Source organism: Nyctereutes procyonoides, unplaced genomic scaffold (genome assembly GCF_905146905.1).
Source record: "Nyctereutes procyonoides isolate TBG_1078 unplaced genomic scaffold, NYPRO_anot_genome, whole genome shotgun sequence".
Lineage (NCBI taxonomy): Eukaryota > Metazoa > Chordata > Mammalia > Carnivora > Canidae > Nyctereutes > Nyctereutes procyonoides.
The window spans coordinates 14,071,604-14,089,523 of NW_026575136.1; the positions used below are offsets into that span (position 1 = coordinate 14,071,604).

General features: G+C 39.4%; 1 protein-coding gene across 21 annotated transcripts in view; it reads right to left on the reverse strand.

Moving 5' to 3' along the window:
- LOC129495594 (nebulin-like) overlaps positions 1 to 17,920 on the reverse strand; it is a 201,565-nt gene that overhangs the window by 38,097 nt on the left and 145,548 nt on the right. For 18 of the 21 annotated variants that reach the window (XM_055303247.1, XM_055303246.1, XM_055303260.1 and 15 more), the window contains exons 120-129: positions 10,767 to 10,871; positions 10,031 to 10,135; positions 9,451 to 9,555; positions 6,679 to 6,783; positions 6,409 to 6,513; positions 5,719 to 5,823; positions 4,615 to 4,719; positions 3,191 to 3,295; positions 953 to 1,057; positions 514 to 621 (exon numbers count right to left, since the gene is read on the reverse strand). In XM_055303247.1, coding sequence (XP_055159222.1) covers positions 514 to 621; positions 953 to 1,057; positions 3,191 to 3,295; positions 4,615 to 4,719; positions 5,719 to 5,823; positions 6,409 to 6,513; positions 6,679 to 6,783; positions 9,451 to 9,555; positions 10,031 to 10,135; positions 10,767 to 10,871 — 1,053 coding nt within the window. Of the gene's footprint in view, positions 1 to 513; positions 622 to 952; positions 1,058 to 2,442; positions 2,548 to 3,190; positions 3,296 to 4,614; positions 4,720 to 5,718; positions 5,824 to 6,408; positions 6,514 to 6,678; positions 6,784 to 9,450; positions 9,556 to 10,030; positions 10,136 to 10,766; positions 10,872 to 17,920 lie in introns of all 21 variants that reach the window. The other 3 variants (XM_055303261.1, XM_055303241.1, XM_055303245.1) reach the window with 3 other exon arrangements.

A 17,920-nucleotide genomic window follows, 5' to 3' on the forward strand; every position in this document is an offset into this window, starting at 1 on the left:
CACCCAGCCCGAGCAGCCTGGGCCCCCTCCCAGCCAGGTCATCCTCAAGGCTGGGAAGCTGCTCCTTGCTAGTTCTAAGAGTAGCCCTTCACTGGTCTGGAAGCTTCTACTCCAGCCTCTTGGAACCCTCTACGGTGCCATGAGATGTACAGACCACACAGAAAGGCCACATACAGGGGTTCCCGTCTATACAACAGTCAGCGGCCTAGCCTACAGCTGTCATCAGGGACAGCTATGGGACTGAGCCATCCTGGATGTCCTGGCCCACGTGGGCTTCAGTTGCCTGCCAACAGCCCGTGGCACAGAGGATCCATTCAGCTGTGCCTAGTCAGTTCACAGAAACATGAGCAAAAAAAAAAATTTTTTTTTTTAAAAAAGGGTGATTTTTGTTTCAAGCCACTAAGTTTTAAGGTGATTGCTACATAGGAATAGATACCTATTCCTCAGGGTTCACTATATTAAGTAAGAAAGAGCCCCAGATGAGAGGGGATGCAAAGCCATTCTGGTACTTACATCGCTGACTTCATCTTTGACCTTTCGGACATGCAGCAACATGGGTGTGTCGTGGATTGTTGTGTAGCCTCTGGGTTTGGCCTTGTTGTATTCCAATTTGTAAAGTATCTGAGGGAGAAGTAAAAGCAGGAGGAGATAATATTGTGCATCTCAACTTACAACATGATGTAATTTAAAATATAAATGCAAAGATTTTTGTATGTTTCTGAGTGTGCATAAAGGAAAGAAAATTCTATAAAGTTTAAATTGGGGTGTCTTCCACTTTAGTTGGAAAAATTCATTATAAGAGTCGTGAGGACAGCAGGATATTTTATAACCCTGCCTCCCTCCCACTAAATGGCTGTAGAATCTTCCAGACATTGTGACAGTCAAAAATGTGCCTCCACATTTCCAAATGCTCCCTGAGTTTGAGAATCCATTCAGTGTTTCTTGCACTTACATCACTAATTTGTTTGTTGACTTTTGTAGTACGCAGGTGTTCTGGAGTATCCACAATTGAGGTAAATTTGTCCTTTGATTTTTCATAATTTTTCCTGTACTTGATCTAAATTGTAGAAGAGAAGAACAAGTTAACTTGAAGTAGAATAGAGGGCTTTAAGGAATCTAATTTTCCTCAAGAGAGACCCACAGCAAACAGCAGGACTATTAGATAAGCCACACATGTGGGGCATGTTGTCATATTTTCTCTTTTAATCCTAACAAATGTTTAATATAAAACTGTATTCAATAGCAATAGTGTAATGGAGTGGGCAAATAATGATCATAAATTATATTTTCCATGCTTGTCTATATCTGAAACTCAGGCCCAGAGAGGTTAAGAAAACTAACTAAGGGACACATATAGAAAGAATGAATTCCAGAGCCAGAGCCTGACCCTTGTTCTCTGGACTCCAACAGGGAATGATTCACTTATAATATGCTGCAAATATGTATAATGGCTTAAGGTTGTATCCATGTCAAAGATGAAACAGATATATGAAGAAAAATGAGTATATATGGTTTAAAGTATTTATCATTTTAAAAAGACATTCATTTTTGCAATTTCCAAGACATGAGCTTTTTCATGCACACAAACTGTTTCAAGCATTACAGATACGAGAGCGCAACAAAATTTCATGCACAACTATTTGATAATCAAATCAGGACAAAGGAACTAGTTCAGGCAAACAAGATGTTCTTAAGGAGACCGCAGCCCCTCATTTCATGTGTTGATTTAGCATCAAAAAAGTGATAAAATGAGGTTTTAATACAAAAGATTAAAAACTTTTTTCATGTGGGAACTACGGCATTTTATTAACATTTGGTAAATTAAGCAATTATCACTTTTTTTGTTGTTGTTGCGTCAAATATTCCTTTCAGCATGTGATGCAAAAGTGCTGATGTGTCCTTCAACTGACCTTGTAGGAAGGCAATGTCACCAGCAACATCGCCAGCAAGTAGTATGAAGACAGATATGCTGGAAATAACCTAGCAAATTAGCACCAAACTCAAAAGGGGCCATAAATACGTCCCATATTTGAAGAGCTGCCCTGAGACCCCACCCTATTGGTACACTTGTAGTGATCGCTAATATTAAATGAAAACATTATTCAGATATTTTAGATGCCGTTAAACCTACCTAAGATCCACAATCTGTAAGGTCTCCATTTCTTTGCAGTAAATGTTTAAAAAATTAAAATTAACAGTATACAATTAGGAGACAAAGTTTGAAAAAGTCTTACTAGGACTTGCTAGATGATGTACAGATGACAGCTGCTGCATCACCACACAGGGCCCCAGCTGGAGTTCATTTATAAGGAATGAATATTTATGCAGCTTTATCTTGTGAAACCAGTTCAGGCAGGGAGCAGGGAAGGAAATCAAGGAAAGCATAAGAGTGAGTGCCCTCGAGGCTTCTCAATCTCTCTTTCACATCGTCTCAGACATTACCTGGCTCCACATGTGTGTGTTGTAGAGGGCAGTCAACAAATCTGGACGCAGAATTTCATTACATCCTTGTTTCAGAAGCATCTTGGCACTAGATTTATATTTTCTCTGTTCATGCAAAGAGCAGTGAAGCACAGAAGAGACTTAGGAAGACAGAAGAGGACATGGCTCTATATCCCCGTCACTTCTGAGTGAAGAGATGTAGGCACACACACTCTGTGTACTCAAATATACACACGGGTGAAGACACTAAATATGTTATAACACAACATAGAATGACCGCGATGCTCGTGGCTGAGCAACCATAACCCGGTGAACGGGGACCCGTAGAGCTAGACCCACGATACTGCCTTCCAGGGAAGAAGACATCACTGGAGTGGAGAAGACCCCAAGCAGTTCTGTCTTCCTTCCTCCCATTAACTTGTGTCTTGGTTTCGTGTTTGTGACCCAATGTGCAGTTTCCAATTAGACCCTCGAGAAAAATAAAGGGTGGGAGGACCGGCTACCATGACTTTTTAGCATAGTCAAATGCTTTTTATCTTCACCACCGCACATGTGAGGACACAGAGCATGCACTGGCACACTCAAACAGCTCGTGGGCTCTTTGGGTGGCTAGACAGATACTTTGAAACAGAACATCCCAATATCATAGGCAGAACCTATGACATCCTTGCGGCAGACGGAACGACATCTCATGAGAAATCTGGAGCGCAGTCCTGCCTGGGCTGTCCAGCCAGCCCCATCACAGTACCTGACTGATCTGGTCGCCTGCGATCTTAGCCAGCAGATGTCTAGGCTCATCGACTACCAGGTGGTATTTATCTTTCCGCTGCTCATAATCAGCTCTGTATTTTTTCTGCTCAAACATCATATCAAATTATAGCAAGAGTACAACTTCAAGGCTACACAGAAATGTCCCAAGATAAACACTCCAGAGAGCCAGAAACGGGTCATTTCTAAGGGTGGGCTTCCAAAGCATCCAGGGTAGTAATACAGAGGTAAAGAGAGTCAAGTGAAACTCAGCCTTCTGGAGAAGGCTGGGGCTTGGGCTAGATCTGATTGACGACACCAAAATTGGACTATCTTGTGTTTACGCATCTTCTATCTTTAAATGTGATGCCACTGACAATATTAGGCTTAATATCTTAAATCTTAATCTTAATATCTTAAATAAGGCACTGATAAGCTACAGGTTTACTGTCTAAAGCTGTGAGACTCAAAAAGCATATTCAGGGGCAAATTCTAGCAGTCTTCTAATGGTAGTGAATTTGATTATAAAAGATCCTGGAAATCCTTTGCAAATTATTAAAACAGTAACAAAATATATCAAGATTGTCTTCCTAGGAAACTACTGACAGTAATTCTTTAGCCATCCCGTGTGGAAATCGACTGAAAATGAACTAAATCAAATTTTAAAATAACAAAAACAAAAAATTCATATATTGAAATAAATATACTGTGGCTACATTTTTACTTTTAAACACATTTTGCTAGTTTTCTAACATTGCTTTTTGACTTACATAAATTCACGGAAAATCCAAGGATAGGAAATTAAATATAAAACCATCCAAAAGTAAGTTAATTCATAGCTTGCTCATTTTGGCCATTTTAAGCTGAATTTAAATTATTGCAACAGTTCCAGGAAAGACTGGATAAGAACATAAGAGATATTTTGGGTGCAAATGGATACTTCTCTGCACCGATGTATGAGGAACAGTGGCAATATATGTGAAAGCAAGAATCACTGCTCTCCCCTTTAGGCTGGCCCTTCCAACCACCGCCATTTCCGGGCCTCGCTAAGGGATGCCAAATTTACCTTGAGCTTCTGGGTCTTCCAACCCTACACAATATCACGTTTAAGGGAGTTCAGCTGATAAAAATCAACAAAATCCTTGACCTTCCTCCTCTTGCCACCCAAAGGGCTGTGCTATCCTATGCTAGTACAAACAGAGGCAATGACGACAGTGGGGTCCTCACATCACTCTGGACAGTCTCTTCACTCTGCTTTTGGTAGAGCCCATCAAATGGTGACATTATAAGCGGCTTTCCAATCTTTATCTTGAATCAACATTTAAATCGACTCTCCTGTCATTTCATATATTGAGTTTGAATCAAACAACTTCATCGACTTCTTAAGGGAACCTAATAGGCTTAGCTGGATCAAGTCATACATACCTCATTCATCAACTGCGTTGCATACTTGAAATGCTTATTGATTGGACAATCTGCGACATACTTGAAATCTGACTTCGTCCTTTCAAATACCTCTTTATACTTATACTAGAGAAAACAGAACATGGGTACTTGAGAGCAGGCTGGGATTACCTTTAGAATGAGATGTCATTTATCCTATACACAACTGAGATAATTTACTCATGGAGGCTAACAAGTAATGACTGAACATTTACTTTGTCTCCCAAGGCAGTGAAAAGTATACCCATGTGGATACCTAAAAACTAGCCCGCAGTATATACTTTGTTGAACAGACGTCAACTAGATCCATCTTCCATACTAGGCAAAAACACAAATCCATTTCTTCTTTGTTTCTATATATTATAAGGGTTATTGTTTTATTTTGTTTTATTCCATGTGAACTTGAAGGCATTTTTAATCCATTAATTTGAAATAACTTTCCAGTAATTAGATAATCATATTTTAAAGCAGAGGTGAGCTAACATCTAAACCACTATCTGTTTTGAAATGACTCCATGATTTTTTTTAAACAATTTTAGGGGATTGTAACAAAGACTATGTAACAGAATGAATGTGGGCCACGAGTCTAAAATATCTACTATCTGGCACTTCTCAGAAAAATTTGTTGACTCCTATTTCAAACTCAAGGGAAGCTCATCCAGCTTCTTTACTTTGTAAATAGGAAAATGAGGCCATAAAAAACAGTTATTTGCCTCAAGTCACACATCAACTTTGTGGACTAAAATCATCCCACTATGTATGTTACCATGTCAACTTTAACAAAGTTAGTCGGCCAGAGACATAGTAAGGAAGAAATTCTGGAAGAGCCATTAGAGTTATGGCTATGGTAGCAAATACTAAGATTACTTTTTATCATACTCAAATTATATAAATAAATGACTATAGTCGGTGAAGACAGTACTAAGAAACTTCCTAAGTAAACAGTTCAGTACGTACTCCAACTACAAGGTCTAAATGCTAGGATAGAGATGGGTACATGAAAAGCCATTTTGTGAGTACTAATTCTCTCTGTGGGCACTGGAATATGTTAAATGCAGGTAGTTCTTATTCTTGAAGTAGATATACCTTGCTGTAGAGAGTCTTGTTCTTTTCAGCCAGAGTGAAGTCAGGGGTATCATAGGCATAGCAACCAATGCCCCTAAGCCAGGTCAGATCTTCTTTATATTTTACCTGGGAGAAGAACATCAAAGAATTTTAAGAACCTATCTCTAAATAGTAGTAGGTTAAGATCAATACAAGCAGAGCAAATAGAAGCTCTGACTACTGAAGTATAAAGAATTCTAAAGTATTAAAACAATCATTTAAGAGTAGTTTCCAGGAATACTGATTTCTGTTCATTTTATGGTGTATTGTTGTATCGTACATGGAAATTTTAATTTTTAATACTAATTAAAGCAATTCAATTTTAACAGGCATATTTTTCCTAGAAAGTATATTAGCTCAACAGCTATATTTTCATACAGAGAGCTGAAATTTTGAAATGAGCATTGATTTCCTAGAGGAAGTGTATCAGTTCTAGTCCCATATTATGGTATCATACATTTGGAAGAAAAATTAGGTTTATAAATTTGAATATATTTTTCTCTCCCCCAAGTTAAATCTCAGTTACTTAGCAGTGATTTTTGGGATTTAAACATCCATACAGAAGATCTAAAATCTGGCCAAGTGTTTAATCAGTTTTTATGCAGTGTTTGATTTCATAAGTCATATGGGAATATGAATTTATATGTAAAAACAGAAAGTTTTGAGACTCACATCACTGACTGCATCAGTAACTGCCCGATGGTGGAAATGCTCTGGGCGATCAGGAATGGACAGCCAGATTCCCAACTGACTCATATAGTTCTCCTTGTATTTCACCTGTGGTAAAAACACAAAGGCAGCTATAAAGTCTTACCCAACTTTGATATAACAAAGTCTACTTTTCTCTAGAGTTTTAAGAAAGGAAGACTACTTAAAAAAAAAGAGAGAAAAAAGATGGTAGGTTATTAGGCCCTACACAACTGGAAATACATAGGGACATACTTTACTAATGTCATCTGTGACTTTGCGATGATAAACAATGTCGAGAGCATCCTTCACAGTGTGATATTTTCCTTTGGTCTTTTGAAATGTTTCTTTGTAGCGTAGCTGGAAAGAGAAACAGCACATTGATTATGAAAATCCATCAAGTTAAATAATTGAGTTCTTTTAAGCTTGAACTCTAGAGTCTTCTCTCAGGTTTTCCCATGAGTAAATTTAGGAGAGATTAAACAGCTCATTTTTCATATCCTGGAAGAGAAGAAGGACATTAGCAGACAACTAGCGAAATCTGAATATAGAGTTTACTTAATAATTATGTATCAATATGGATTCCCTCATGACAAATGTACCATGGAAACGTAATGTGTTAACAATAGGGGAAAATGGATATAGGGTATATGGAAACTCTCTGTACTATCTTTGCAACTTTTCTGTAAATCTAAAACTACTTTAAATAAGAAGCTTATTTAAATCTCAAGCAAGCAGGGGCACCTGGGTGGCTCAGTGGTTGAGCATCTGGCTTTGGCTCAGGACGTGATCCCAGGGTCCTGGGATCCAGTCCCACATTAGTCTCCACACAGGGCGCCTGCATATCCCTCTGCCTGTGTGTCTCTGCCTCTCTCTCTGGGTCTCTCATGAATAAATAAATAAAATCCTTAAAATAAATAAATAGATAAAACTCAAGCAAACAAAAAGCTAATTAGGAGGAGGAAGAAAGTAAACTATCCTGTTCAGCTCAAGACTTATTAACGTACAAGAGGAGAAAGATTTAATTTCTAACTCCAAGTATCAAAATGCCTTCTCCATGAGGCAGTCCTGAAATTTTATTTTATAATCTTGATCTTCGTGGTATTTCAAGAGATAACATCTCTTAACTTTAATCTAAGAATATCACAGAAGATTCAGCCCATTTACACAAGATGAGTACTTCTCTGAGCAGTCTGTTTTCAACCTCAAGTCTTTTGGGTAGCTAAGCCAACCCATAATTAAAGCGGTCTTTTCTCTGACATCATAACTTTAGTTTTCACATGAATAATCTCATAAAATTGCTTAGCTCCACTTGGGGGGACAGCCACTGTAGAAAAGCCAAATTTAATGCCAGACACCACCCTTGTTACATTGTACTATTTTAAAGGTTAGAGTTATCAGCACTGGTAGGGGAGAGGCCTAGGAGTAGGGCTGTCCATTGGGGCGTAATGAGCCCTGGAGCCAATTTCACTGTGTGACCACCCCAGAGAGGGGTGATGTAGATAAGGCTTGTTCAAATTAATATTCAACAGTAGCCTTGAAGTGATAAAGATTGGGGATGTCACAAGAAGACTAAAAATATCCAAGGGGATGGACTTTGAGGGTAGTATACAATTCTCTCAGCTTATATTTTAAGCAAAATGGTCTGCCCTTGGCCCCCAACAGTAGGAAACCAGTGCCTTGGTGTGTTGGTACAGTGCAGCACTGAGCAGCACACATGCACATTATACATTTAGTGAAGAGCATGCTAACTACCTTGGATGTTTCGGGAGATGCCAGCACTATGTGCTCAGCCCATTGGATCTCACACCACTAGACACCAGGGATGGGATCTACATATCTCACAGGGTCAGGGGACAAGGTGCTAGTCCAACTAGCAGACTCCTTTCAACTCCAAATGAAAATTATGGAACTGAGATGCTGTTTGAATTCTGCTGTTTCAACTCACATTTCTCTTTAGAGATCACTATAATGACTTTAAGATGCCTTGAAATCCTAGAGCAGTGTTCTTAAATTGAGGGGTTATGAGACATTGATTTGGCTTTTGGCTGAGTTTAAGTCCCAGTGTGCAGCCAGTCCTCTAGGGATTCCAGTTCTGGTAATGGGAGTAGTGCATCTGCAGGTGGACTCTGAAAAATATGCTAAGAACTGATTGCCTACCCTGAATTGATTAATTTCACATGTTTTTAAAGATACTATTTATTTGAGAGAACAAGAGAGAGAGACAGAGAGAGAGAGAGAGAGAGAGAGAGCTTGAGCAGAGGGAGAGAGAAGTAGACTCCCCACTGAGCAGGAAGCCTGACTCAGGGCTTGATGACCCATGAAATTATGACCTGAGCCACCCAGGCTCCTCTAGTTTCATATCTTTACTAACAGGTAATCTCATTATCATTAAAAGCCAGGTGGGTCCTTGATCATGTGGTATGGGAGATGAAAGCCTGTCCCCTCCTAATTCTAACCAATGTGTCATTCTCATGATTTAGGTGGTCAAGAGAAGAAAGGGAACAAACATTTTCTGAGTGTCCACTAGGAGCCCAGCACTGTGCCAGGAATGTTATCTTGTTCCATCTAATTGAATTATCGTAATTCTTATCCACAGTCCACATATAAGAAAACAGTCTCAGAGATATTAAATAAATTGTATAGTGTCATAGTGGGCAGGTGACAACAACAGGATTTGAAACCATGTTTGGCTGACTCCAAGACCATGACTTTATGGATAAGTAGCAATTACTTCTCAAGTATCCCTAGCAAATGCTACCAAGGAATTATAAGAAGGGGTCATAGTTTTGTTAAGAGGACCCATGAGAAAAATAACAGGCTTTTAGCATCGCTTAGCATTATTCTTGGCTCCCGTGCCTGACTGATATTGTTGGTGCCTTTTGTTATTTCAGTGTTGTTGTTTTCACAATCCATGTTGTGGACCAGGTCGTTGAACTGTGGAGGACTGTAATATCTTTTGTTTCTTAGGTACTACAAACTCGGCTGTCCCTATCACAACAGAAGAAAGAGAAAAGGGGTGCATACATCACTGGCGTTCCAGTAAGCCTTCTTGGCTCTGATGAGGACTGGCGTGTCTGGAATGGGAGTATACTTGTCCTTCATTTTTTCATATTGAATCTTGTACTTTGTCTAAGAAATAAAGACAGAAAAAAGAAACTTAAGTTCAATGTCTTCATCTCTCCCAATTCACAACCAGGAATTTATTTATTCATAGGAATAAATGTCACTTGTCGTAGCCTGGGGACATAGTATATCGGGCTCGATACCAAAATAGCTTAACCTGTGTTTTGATGCTGCTGAGCATAATAATAGAAATGAGCTCTCTGATCAGAGGCAGCAAGGGAAGTTTTTAAGGAAAGACTTTTTCTTCTTCTTTTTTAATGATTTAGTTTAAGAGAGTGTGTGTGCAGAAAGGGGCAGAGGGAGAGAAACAGAATCTCAAGTAGACTCCCTGTGAGCCTGACACAAGGCTTGCTTGCATGACCCTGAGATCATGACCTGAGCTGAAATCAAGAGCTGGCCATTTAACTAACTGAGACACCTGGGCATCCCAATATTTTTTTTCTTTAACCCAGTGTACCTTGGTGCCAAATTCCCAACTTACCTCACTGACCATATCCTTTACGTCTTTAGCATGTTTCAGGGCTTTGGTCTGGTTCCCAGCATGATGGTGGGGTCTCTCTTTGGTGGCAAGTTCAACATAAAGATACTAAATGATCAGATAATAGGGATCAGATGTTATAGAGACAAAACATTTATTATTTAGTATTCAGTCATTTTCATTCATTTCTAACCCTTAAATGGGAGTGTCTACTTGTCTTTGTACTGCTTTTTTATTTATGATATGTATTTCTTTTCATTTGTTTCTGTTTCACATTTGGAAACACATATACACACCCGAGTTACCCAATACCCTCACTGTTGAGTGTGGCCTGATCTAAATCCACGTGATAAAGAATGCCGATGGAAGAATGAGAGGATTCTAACAAAGCTCTCAACACATTTCCCCCCCCCCTTTTTTGTCTGAATGCATAAAAGTGGTCACGAACAATAGATAGGTCCTACAGAAGGAATCAAGCAGTTCGGTTCACAGACCATTCATCCAATGACGAAAGTCGTAGACAATTTAGAAAAATAGACATGGTATTGCTTGCTTAGGTAAAACACAGCCACAGTTATGATGGCCCAAAAGAGAACTGCTTGCAGTTAAGGGCCATGAGGCTGCATCAAGGACAACCAAGTATGAGAATCTGTTGCTGGGCTGGAGTGGGCAAGTATACATAACCCCCCACTGTGATGCCAGTGCTGCAGGTTTGTGAGGCTCTGTTGATGAATCTCACCTGACTCTGAAGCTTCTGCCCTCGCTTGGCTCTTAAAAGATCAGGAGTATCAGGAACTGAGGTGAAGATTGACTTCTGCTTTTTGCCTGCAGCTCTGTACACCAGCTGGACATAAAATAGTCATTATCATTATTTCTGCTTTATTGGCACGTTATGGTCTCTGCTGAGAGACGCCTTTACTGCTTCATAAAGAAATCAGGGCTTGTCCCACTGCAGCAGTCTTGGTTTCTGCTCAATAATGTATTTTCCTCCTTAGCCCTCCTTTTCTTTTTCCTTTGTATCAAACTAAGACATTCTGTAGCTTGCCCACGATTCAAGCCTCCTACTGTGTTCTTGGGTCCTGCTCTCACTTGTCCCATTCTAGGAGCCTCTGCCAGCAATTATACGTTTCCCCTCTACATCTTCAACCTTCCTGTTTCTTCAGTCCTTCATCTGCAAACAAATTTTGCTCCCTTCCTTCACTAAGCCTTTTCCAATCTCTACCAATGATTTTCTTTCTACCTTTCACAGCCAAGCAGACTATGTATTTGTTCTTTTTCTCTTTAATTCTCAAGGTAAGTTTGGCTTCCACACAACCACACCAATGAAGTCACTCTCCTTAGGACCACCAAAAACTTCACAACGGCCAAATACAAGAATGGTTCTCTGTAGCAACTGAAACTGCTCAGCTGTTTCATTCCTGAAAATGTTCTTCCCTGCTTCCCATCCTGGTGCTCTCTCCTAAGGGGCCTTTCTAGGCACTCCTCCATCTATGGTTCTACCCTTCCCCAAGGTTGCTACTAGCTGGAGTCAGGGTTGGCTTCTTTTACCCTATACGTCCTCCTTGGGTAATCTCGTCTGTTCCTATGACCTCAATCATTAATTTGAGATGGAGGATTTCTAAATGTATATATCCAGTGTTTCTCCTAAGTCAGACCCAAATTTTCAACAATGTTCTGAACTTAACTATGTTCATTGCAGAATTTTTTATATTATCTCCATCTCCAACCCAAATCTGCTTCTTTATCTATTTTCTCTACTTTGCTAAATGACTCCTTGATCTCCTTGTCATGCAGGTCAGACACTTGGGGGAGTCATCCTAGATGTTTCCCTAATTCCCACAACAAATGATCATGAATTCTGGGCTCCTAACTTTGTGACAGCCTTTAAGTCTGACCCACCTTCTCCTTTTTTGCAGATACTGCCTTACTTCAGCCTCCTATATCATTTCTTCTCAACACATCTTCAAGAGCCTCCTAAAACACCTCCTCCATTGTACCACTCATTCATCTTTCACAAGGATAAGATTTTCTTAAAGCTCAGATCTAATTGTATCTTAATGCTTAGAAATAATTCTAATTCCACATATGAGAAAGGTCATATGATATTTGTCTTTTTCTGTCTGCATATTTCACATTGCATAATGCCCTTGAGGTCCATTCAAGTTGTCACAAAGGGCAAACTTTCATTCATTCTGATATTTGTGGCTGCCACCTACAGGACACTTCTTGGTCACTTGGCTCTGAAGGTCAAGGGAGCTTGTGCTCCTGATCCCATGAGACTCTTATAACAAAGAACACCCAGAAAGGAGCTCATAGCCCTGTCTGGGAGTCTGATTTTTAAAATTGTAACCAGGAGACACTCCTGGTGGTAGGCTGGTAGGGCTTACTCTTGTGGGTCTCATAGGACTGTAACCAATGGAGAAAGAGTTCTTAAATAGCAACCACCCCCAGGACAGAGCAAAAGACAACAGACTCAGGAGCTCAAGTCTTTCTGTAAAGGAGGCTTGTTAGCTAATCATTGTGATGCAGCTTGAAGGGCAGGCTTCTAATTAAAAATGCATCTTGGGGCTGACTATAATAATCCTTTTCAGAGAATTTAGAGGGCATATTCTATCTTCGTCTTTAACCCTCTGCTGTGCTTCAGAGTGCCAATATATCCTGGAAGGAAGCTTTATACACACCTGGTCCTTGATTTTTGCAGCTGCCAAAGGGGATACCCCTTGACTGACTGCCACTGGTAGCCTGGGGGGCTTGTATTCCTGGGTTCCACAGGACTATGGCAATTGGAAGGACAGTTCTTAGTAGGCTACCACCCCAAAGGCACTGCACAGACAGCAGACTGGGGCATATTCCCAGTCTTTCTGAGAAGGAGGCCTCTTTTCTTGTCCTAGATCTTTGGCCTGAGGGGTAAGGCCTTAGGTCTGACGCACATCTAGTGGTCTATAGAGCTGCTAACAAGGAACATAGGTTGTAGATGCCATCTTGGTGCTCTAACTTTGCCTTGCTCCAGCTTGCTGGTTTCACCCAGAGAAGAACTTTTACACTTGTTTGGAGTCCTGATTTCTATGACTGCTAGCCAGAGGACACCTCCAGATTGCCTGGTTCTGGTGGTCAGCAGGTTTTATCCTTGTAGTGCCTTATGATTGTATTTGCATACATTTAAAAAGCTGATGCCTGAGGGTTTGGCCTCCAGTCAGCCCAAATCTAGGTGCTGAGATCCTCCCTTTTGGTACACTGCATGGTCGTGGCAAATCCTTGACTATTCGGAGCTATTAAAAATATAACAGGTTGCTTACACAAGCATGAAGGTTTGAATGACAACCAACAGATGAGACAGGGTTGAACAACAAGCTCCACCTCCTCCATGAAGCCATTCCTTCAAGACTGGAAAGATGGTGGTTTCATTTATTGTATAGAAATTAACACAGAGAGTCAAGCAAAGTGAAGAAATAGAGGAATATGTTCCAAATGAAAGAACAAGATAAAACTCAGGGAAAAAACCTTAATAAGGGATCCCTGGGTGGCGCAGCAGTTTGGCGCCTGCCTTTGGCCCAGGGCGTGATCCTGGAGACCCGGGATCGAATCCCATGTCAGGCTCCCAGTGCACGGAGCCTGCTTCTCCCTTTGCCTGTGTCTCTGCCTCTCTCTCTCTCTGTATGACTATCGTAAATAAATAAAAAAAAATAAAAAAAAACCTTAATAAAATGGAGATGGTTTACTTGATAAAGAGTTTAAGGTAATAGTCATAGTCATAAAGATACTCACCAAACTGGAAATAAGAATGAACGAACACAGTGAGAATGTCAACAAAAAGATGGAAAATATAGGAAAATATTAAATAGAAGTCACAAAGCTGAAGAATACAAAAACTGAGCTGAAAAATACACTAGAGGGTTTCAACAGAAAATTAGATAAAGCAGAAGAAAGGATCAATTCACCTGAAGATAAAACAGTGGAGCTCACCTAATCAGAGCAGCAAGAGAGAAAAGAATGAAAAAAAAAAAAAGTGAAGATAGCCTTAGAAACTTGTGGGATAGCATCAAATGGACTAATATTTGCATCATAGGGCTTCCCAAAGAAAAAGAGAGAAAGGGATAGAAATCTTATTTGAAAAAATAATGGCTGAAATACTAATTTCCCTAAACAGGAGAAGAAAACAGACATCCAGATCTAGGAAGCACAGTGAGTTCCAAATTAGGGGATCCCAAAGAAATCAACATCAAGACACATACTAATTACAATGTTAAAAGTTAAACACATAAAGAAACCATTAAAAGTACCCCCCCAAAAAACCAACTTGTTACATACAATAGAACACCCCCCCACATCCCCTAAGAGTATCAGCTATTTTTCAGCAGAAACTTTGCAGACCAGAGGGAGTAACACAACACATTTGAAGGGCTGAAAGGAAAAACTTCTGACCAAGACTACTCTACTTGGCCAAGTTATCATTCAGAAGTGAGGGAGAGAGAGAGTTTTCTAAACAAGCAAAAGATAAAGGACTTTATCACCATTAATGCAGCCTTACAAAGGATGTTAAAGAAAAAAATAAAGGCAAAAAACCCCCAGGAGATGCTAAAGAGATTTCTGTAAATTGAAAAGAAAGGGTGCTAATTAGTGATAAGAACACACGTGAAAAATAAATCTCACTGGAAAGGTGAATATGTGGTAAAAGTGAATTAAGGTAAAAGACAAAAATAACTGATTACAATTAAGTAAGGGATACACAAAATAAAAACATGTAAAATGTGACATCAAAAACGTAAAACATTGGGGGAAATAATGTTGAGCTTTACAATGGGATCAAACTTAAGTTGTTATCAACTTAAAATAGGCTGTTATAAAATAGGCTGTTATAGAAGTTGCTTCATGATAACCATAAAGCAAAAACCTATAGGAAATATACAAAAGATGAAAAGAAAGAAATATAAGCATACCAGTAAAATAAATCAAACCAGAAAGAGAGCAAGAGGAAGAAAGGAAGAGATAAAGACTATACAAACAGACAGAAAACAATAAAATAGCACTAAGAATATACATATCAATAACTACTCAAAATGTAAATGTACTAAATTCCCCAATCAAAAGACAAAGAGTGGCCAAATGGATTAAAGAACAAAACCTACCAGGGCACCTGGGTAGCAAAGTCAGTTAATCATCTGACTTTTGGTTTAGCTCAGGTCATGATCTCAGGGTTGTGGGATTGAGCCCCAAGTCAGGTTCCATGCTCAGAAACTGCTTGAGATTCTCCTCTCCCTCTGCCCCTCCTGCTCCTGCTTGTTTGTTCTTTCTCTAAAATAGGTGAATAAATCTTTAAAAAAAAAAAAAGACCTATCTATACACTGCTTACAAGAGACTCACTTTATATATAAGGACACACAGAGACTAGAAGTGAAGGGATATAAAAAGATATTTCGTGCAAATGAAAACCAAAAGAAAGGTGGAGGAGTAGCTATACTTATATGGACAAAATAGACTTTAATACGAGACAAAGATGGGCATTATATAGTGATAAAGGAGCCAATTCAACAAAAGATACAGCATTTGTAAATATGCACCCAACAGAGAAGCACCTAGATATATAAAGCAAATATTAACAGACCTAGGCAGAGAAATAGCAATACAATAATAGCTGGAGACTTTAATATCATCGCACTTATGTCAATGCATAGATTATCCAGACAGAAAAATCAACATAGAAACATTGGCCATAGAGTAGACCAGATACTTACAGAACATTCCATCTAAAAGCATCAGAATACACATTCTTTTCAAGTGTATGTGGAACATTTTCCAAGACATATTGTACGTTAGGCATAAAACAAGACTCAATAAATTTAAGAGGACTGAAATCCTATCATGCATCTTTTTCCAATCATAGTGAGATAAAACTAGAAATTAATTACATGAAGAATATTGGGAAATTCACAAATATGTGGAGATTAAATAGTATGATACTGAACAATGGGTCAAAGAAGAAATCAAAAGAAAAATAAAAAAGTAATCTTGAGACAAATGAAAATGTAACATACCAAAACTTATTGAATGCACTTCTAAGGTGAAAGTTTATAACAATGCCTACCTCAAAAAACAAGAAAATTTAAAAAAAACAGCCCAACTTTACACCTAAAGGAACTTGAGAAAGAAGAATAAATAAGCTCAAAGTTATTGAAAGGAAGGAAATAAAGGTCAGGGAAGAAGTAAAATACAAACTAAAAATACAATGGAAAAGATTGATGAAAGAGCTGGTTCTTTGAAAAGATAAACAAGGGATCCCTGGGTGGCGCAGCGGTTTGGCGCCTGCCTTTGGCCCAGGGCGCGATCCTGGAGACCCGGGATCGAATCCCACGTCAGGTTCCCGGTGCATGGAGCCTGCTTCTCCCTCTGCCTGTGTCTCTGCCTCTCTCTCTCATTCTGTGTGACTATCATAAATAAATAAAAATTTAAAAAAAAAAAAAAGAAAAGATAAACAAAATTGACAAACCTAGACCTAGACTCACCAACAAAAAGAGAACTCAAAATCAGAAATAAAAGAGGAGATGTAATAATTGATACCACAGAAACAGAAAGTATCAAAGAGATTACTATAAACAATTATGTGCTAAACTGGACAACTTGGAAGAAAAAGATAAATTCCTAGAGGCATACAACATGCCAACACTGAATTGTTTTTTTTAAAGATTTATTTATTCATGAGAGACAGAGGGGGCGGTGCAGAGACACAGGCAAAGGGAGAAGCAGGCTCCCTGCAGGGAGCCCGATGTGGGACTCCTGGGTTTCCAGGATCACACTCTGGGCTGAAGTCAGGTGCTAAACTGCTGAGCCACCGGGCTGCCCATGTCAACACTGAATTATGGTGAAATAGAAAATCTAAACAGACCAATTACTAGTAAGAAGACTGAATCAATAATCAAAAACCTCCTAACAAACAGGAGTCCAAGATCAGAAGGCTTCATTGCTGAATTCTACCAAACATTCAAAGAATGAATACCAATCCTCTCAAAGTCTTTTAAAAAATAGAGGAGGTGGATCAGTATTTTATCATGCTCACATCATTGTTCCAGTGAGGCAAGTGTGGGAGAAAATGAATTACTAAAGAATAGCTATTCTTCTTCCTCAGTGTTGATGCACAAGACACACAAAATCCTAACAGGAATTGGGAAAAGGAGAAATTAAAGTTTTAGATAATTCTGAATCCAAATAGCCAAGAAAAATAGATGTATTTCAGAGACAGCAATAACTATCGCAAGTTACCATACAATGTTTTACTACGTGGTAGCTGGAGGACAGGCGTGCTACTTAAAGCAGTGGTTTCCAACACTGGCTGCATATTAGAATCATTATGGAGCAGCTAAAAGCATGCAGATGCCTACACACAGAATCAGAAAGTCTGCTGTGAGGCTGGGGAGTCAGAGCCCACTCAAGGGGAGTTTAGAAATATTTCCCAGGTGGTTCTAAAATATGGCCAGTGCAGAGAAGCACTTTGCTGAGATACAAGAATATAGGCATTCCTGGCTAAGTGCTGGTGCCAGGGGAAGTGACACAGGTAAGCTTTCAGCAAAGCAAATGGGCTCAGTTTAGCATTTATAAAAGCTAAAGAACTTATCATCCTCTACCGCTAGCTCACTAGAAGTGTAGGAAGCTGCACACCCCCAACCCCTCATTGCGGGCAACCTTTGGTTTGCCAGGACATCTCTAAGTCTAAGAGCATAAGTGATTCCTAATTAGCAGCCACTAAAACTATTGAAGATGGGGAGTCAATGAAGTGGCCGGACTGCCAATGTGTGGCTTCGCTCAGTGAAGTCTGATGAAGCTACACGACAAATTGAGTTGAATGAGAATGGCCAACTCATCTATAATAAGAAAACCATTTACATTTGTGGAACGCCCTTA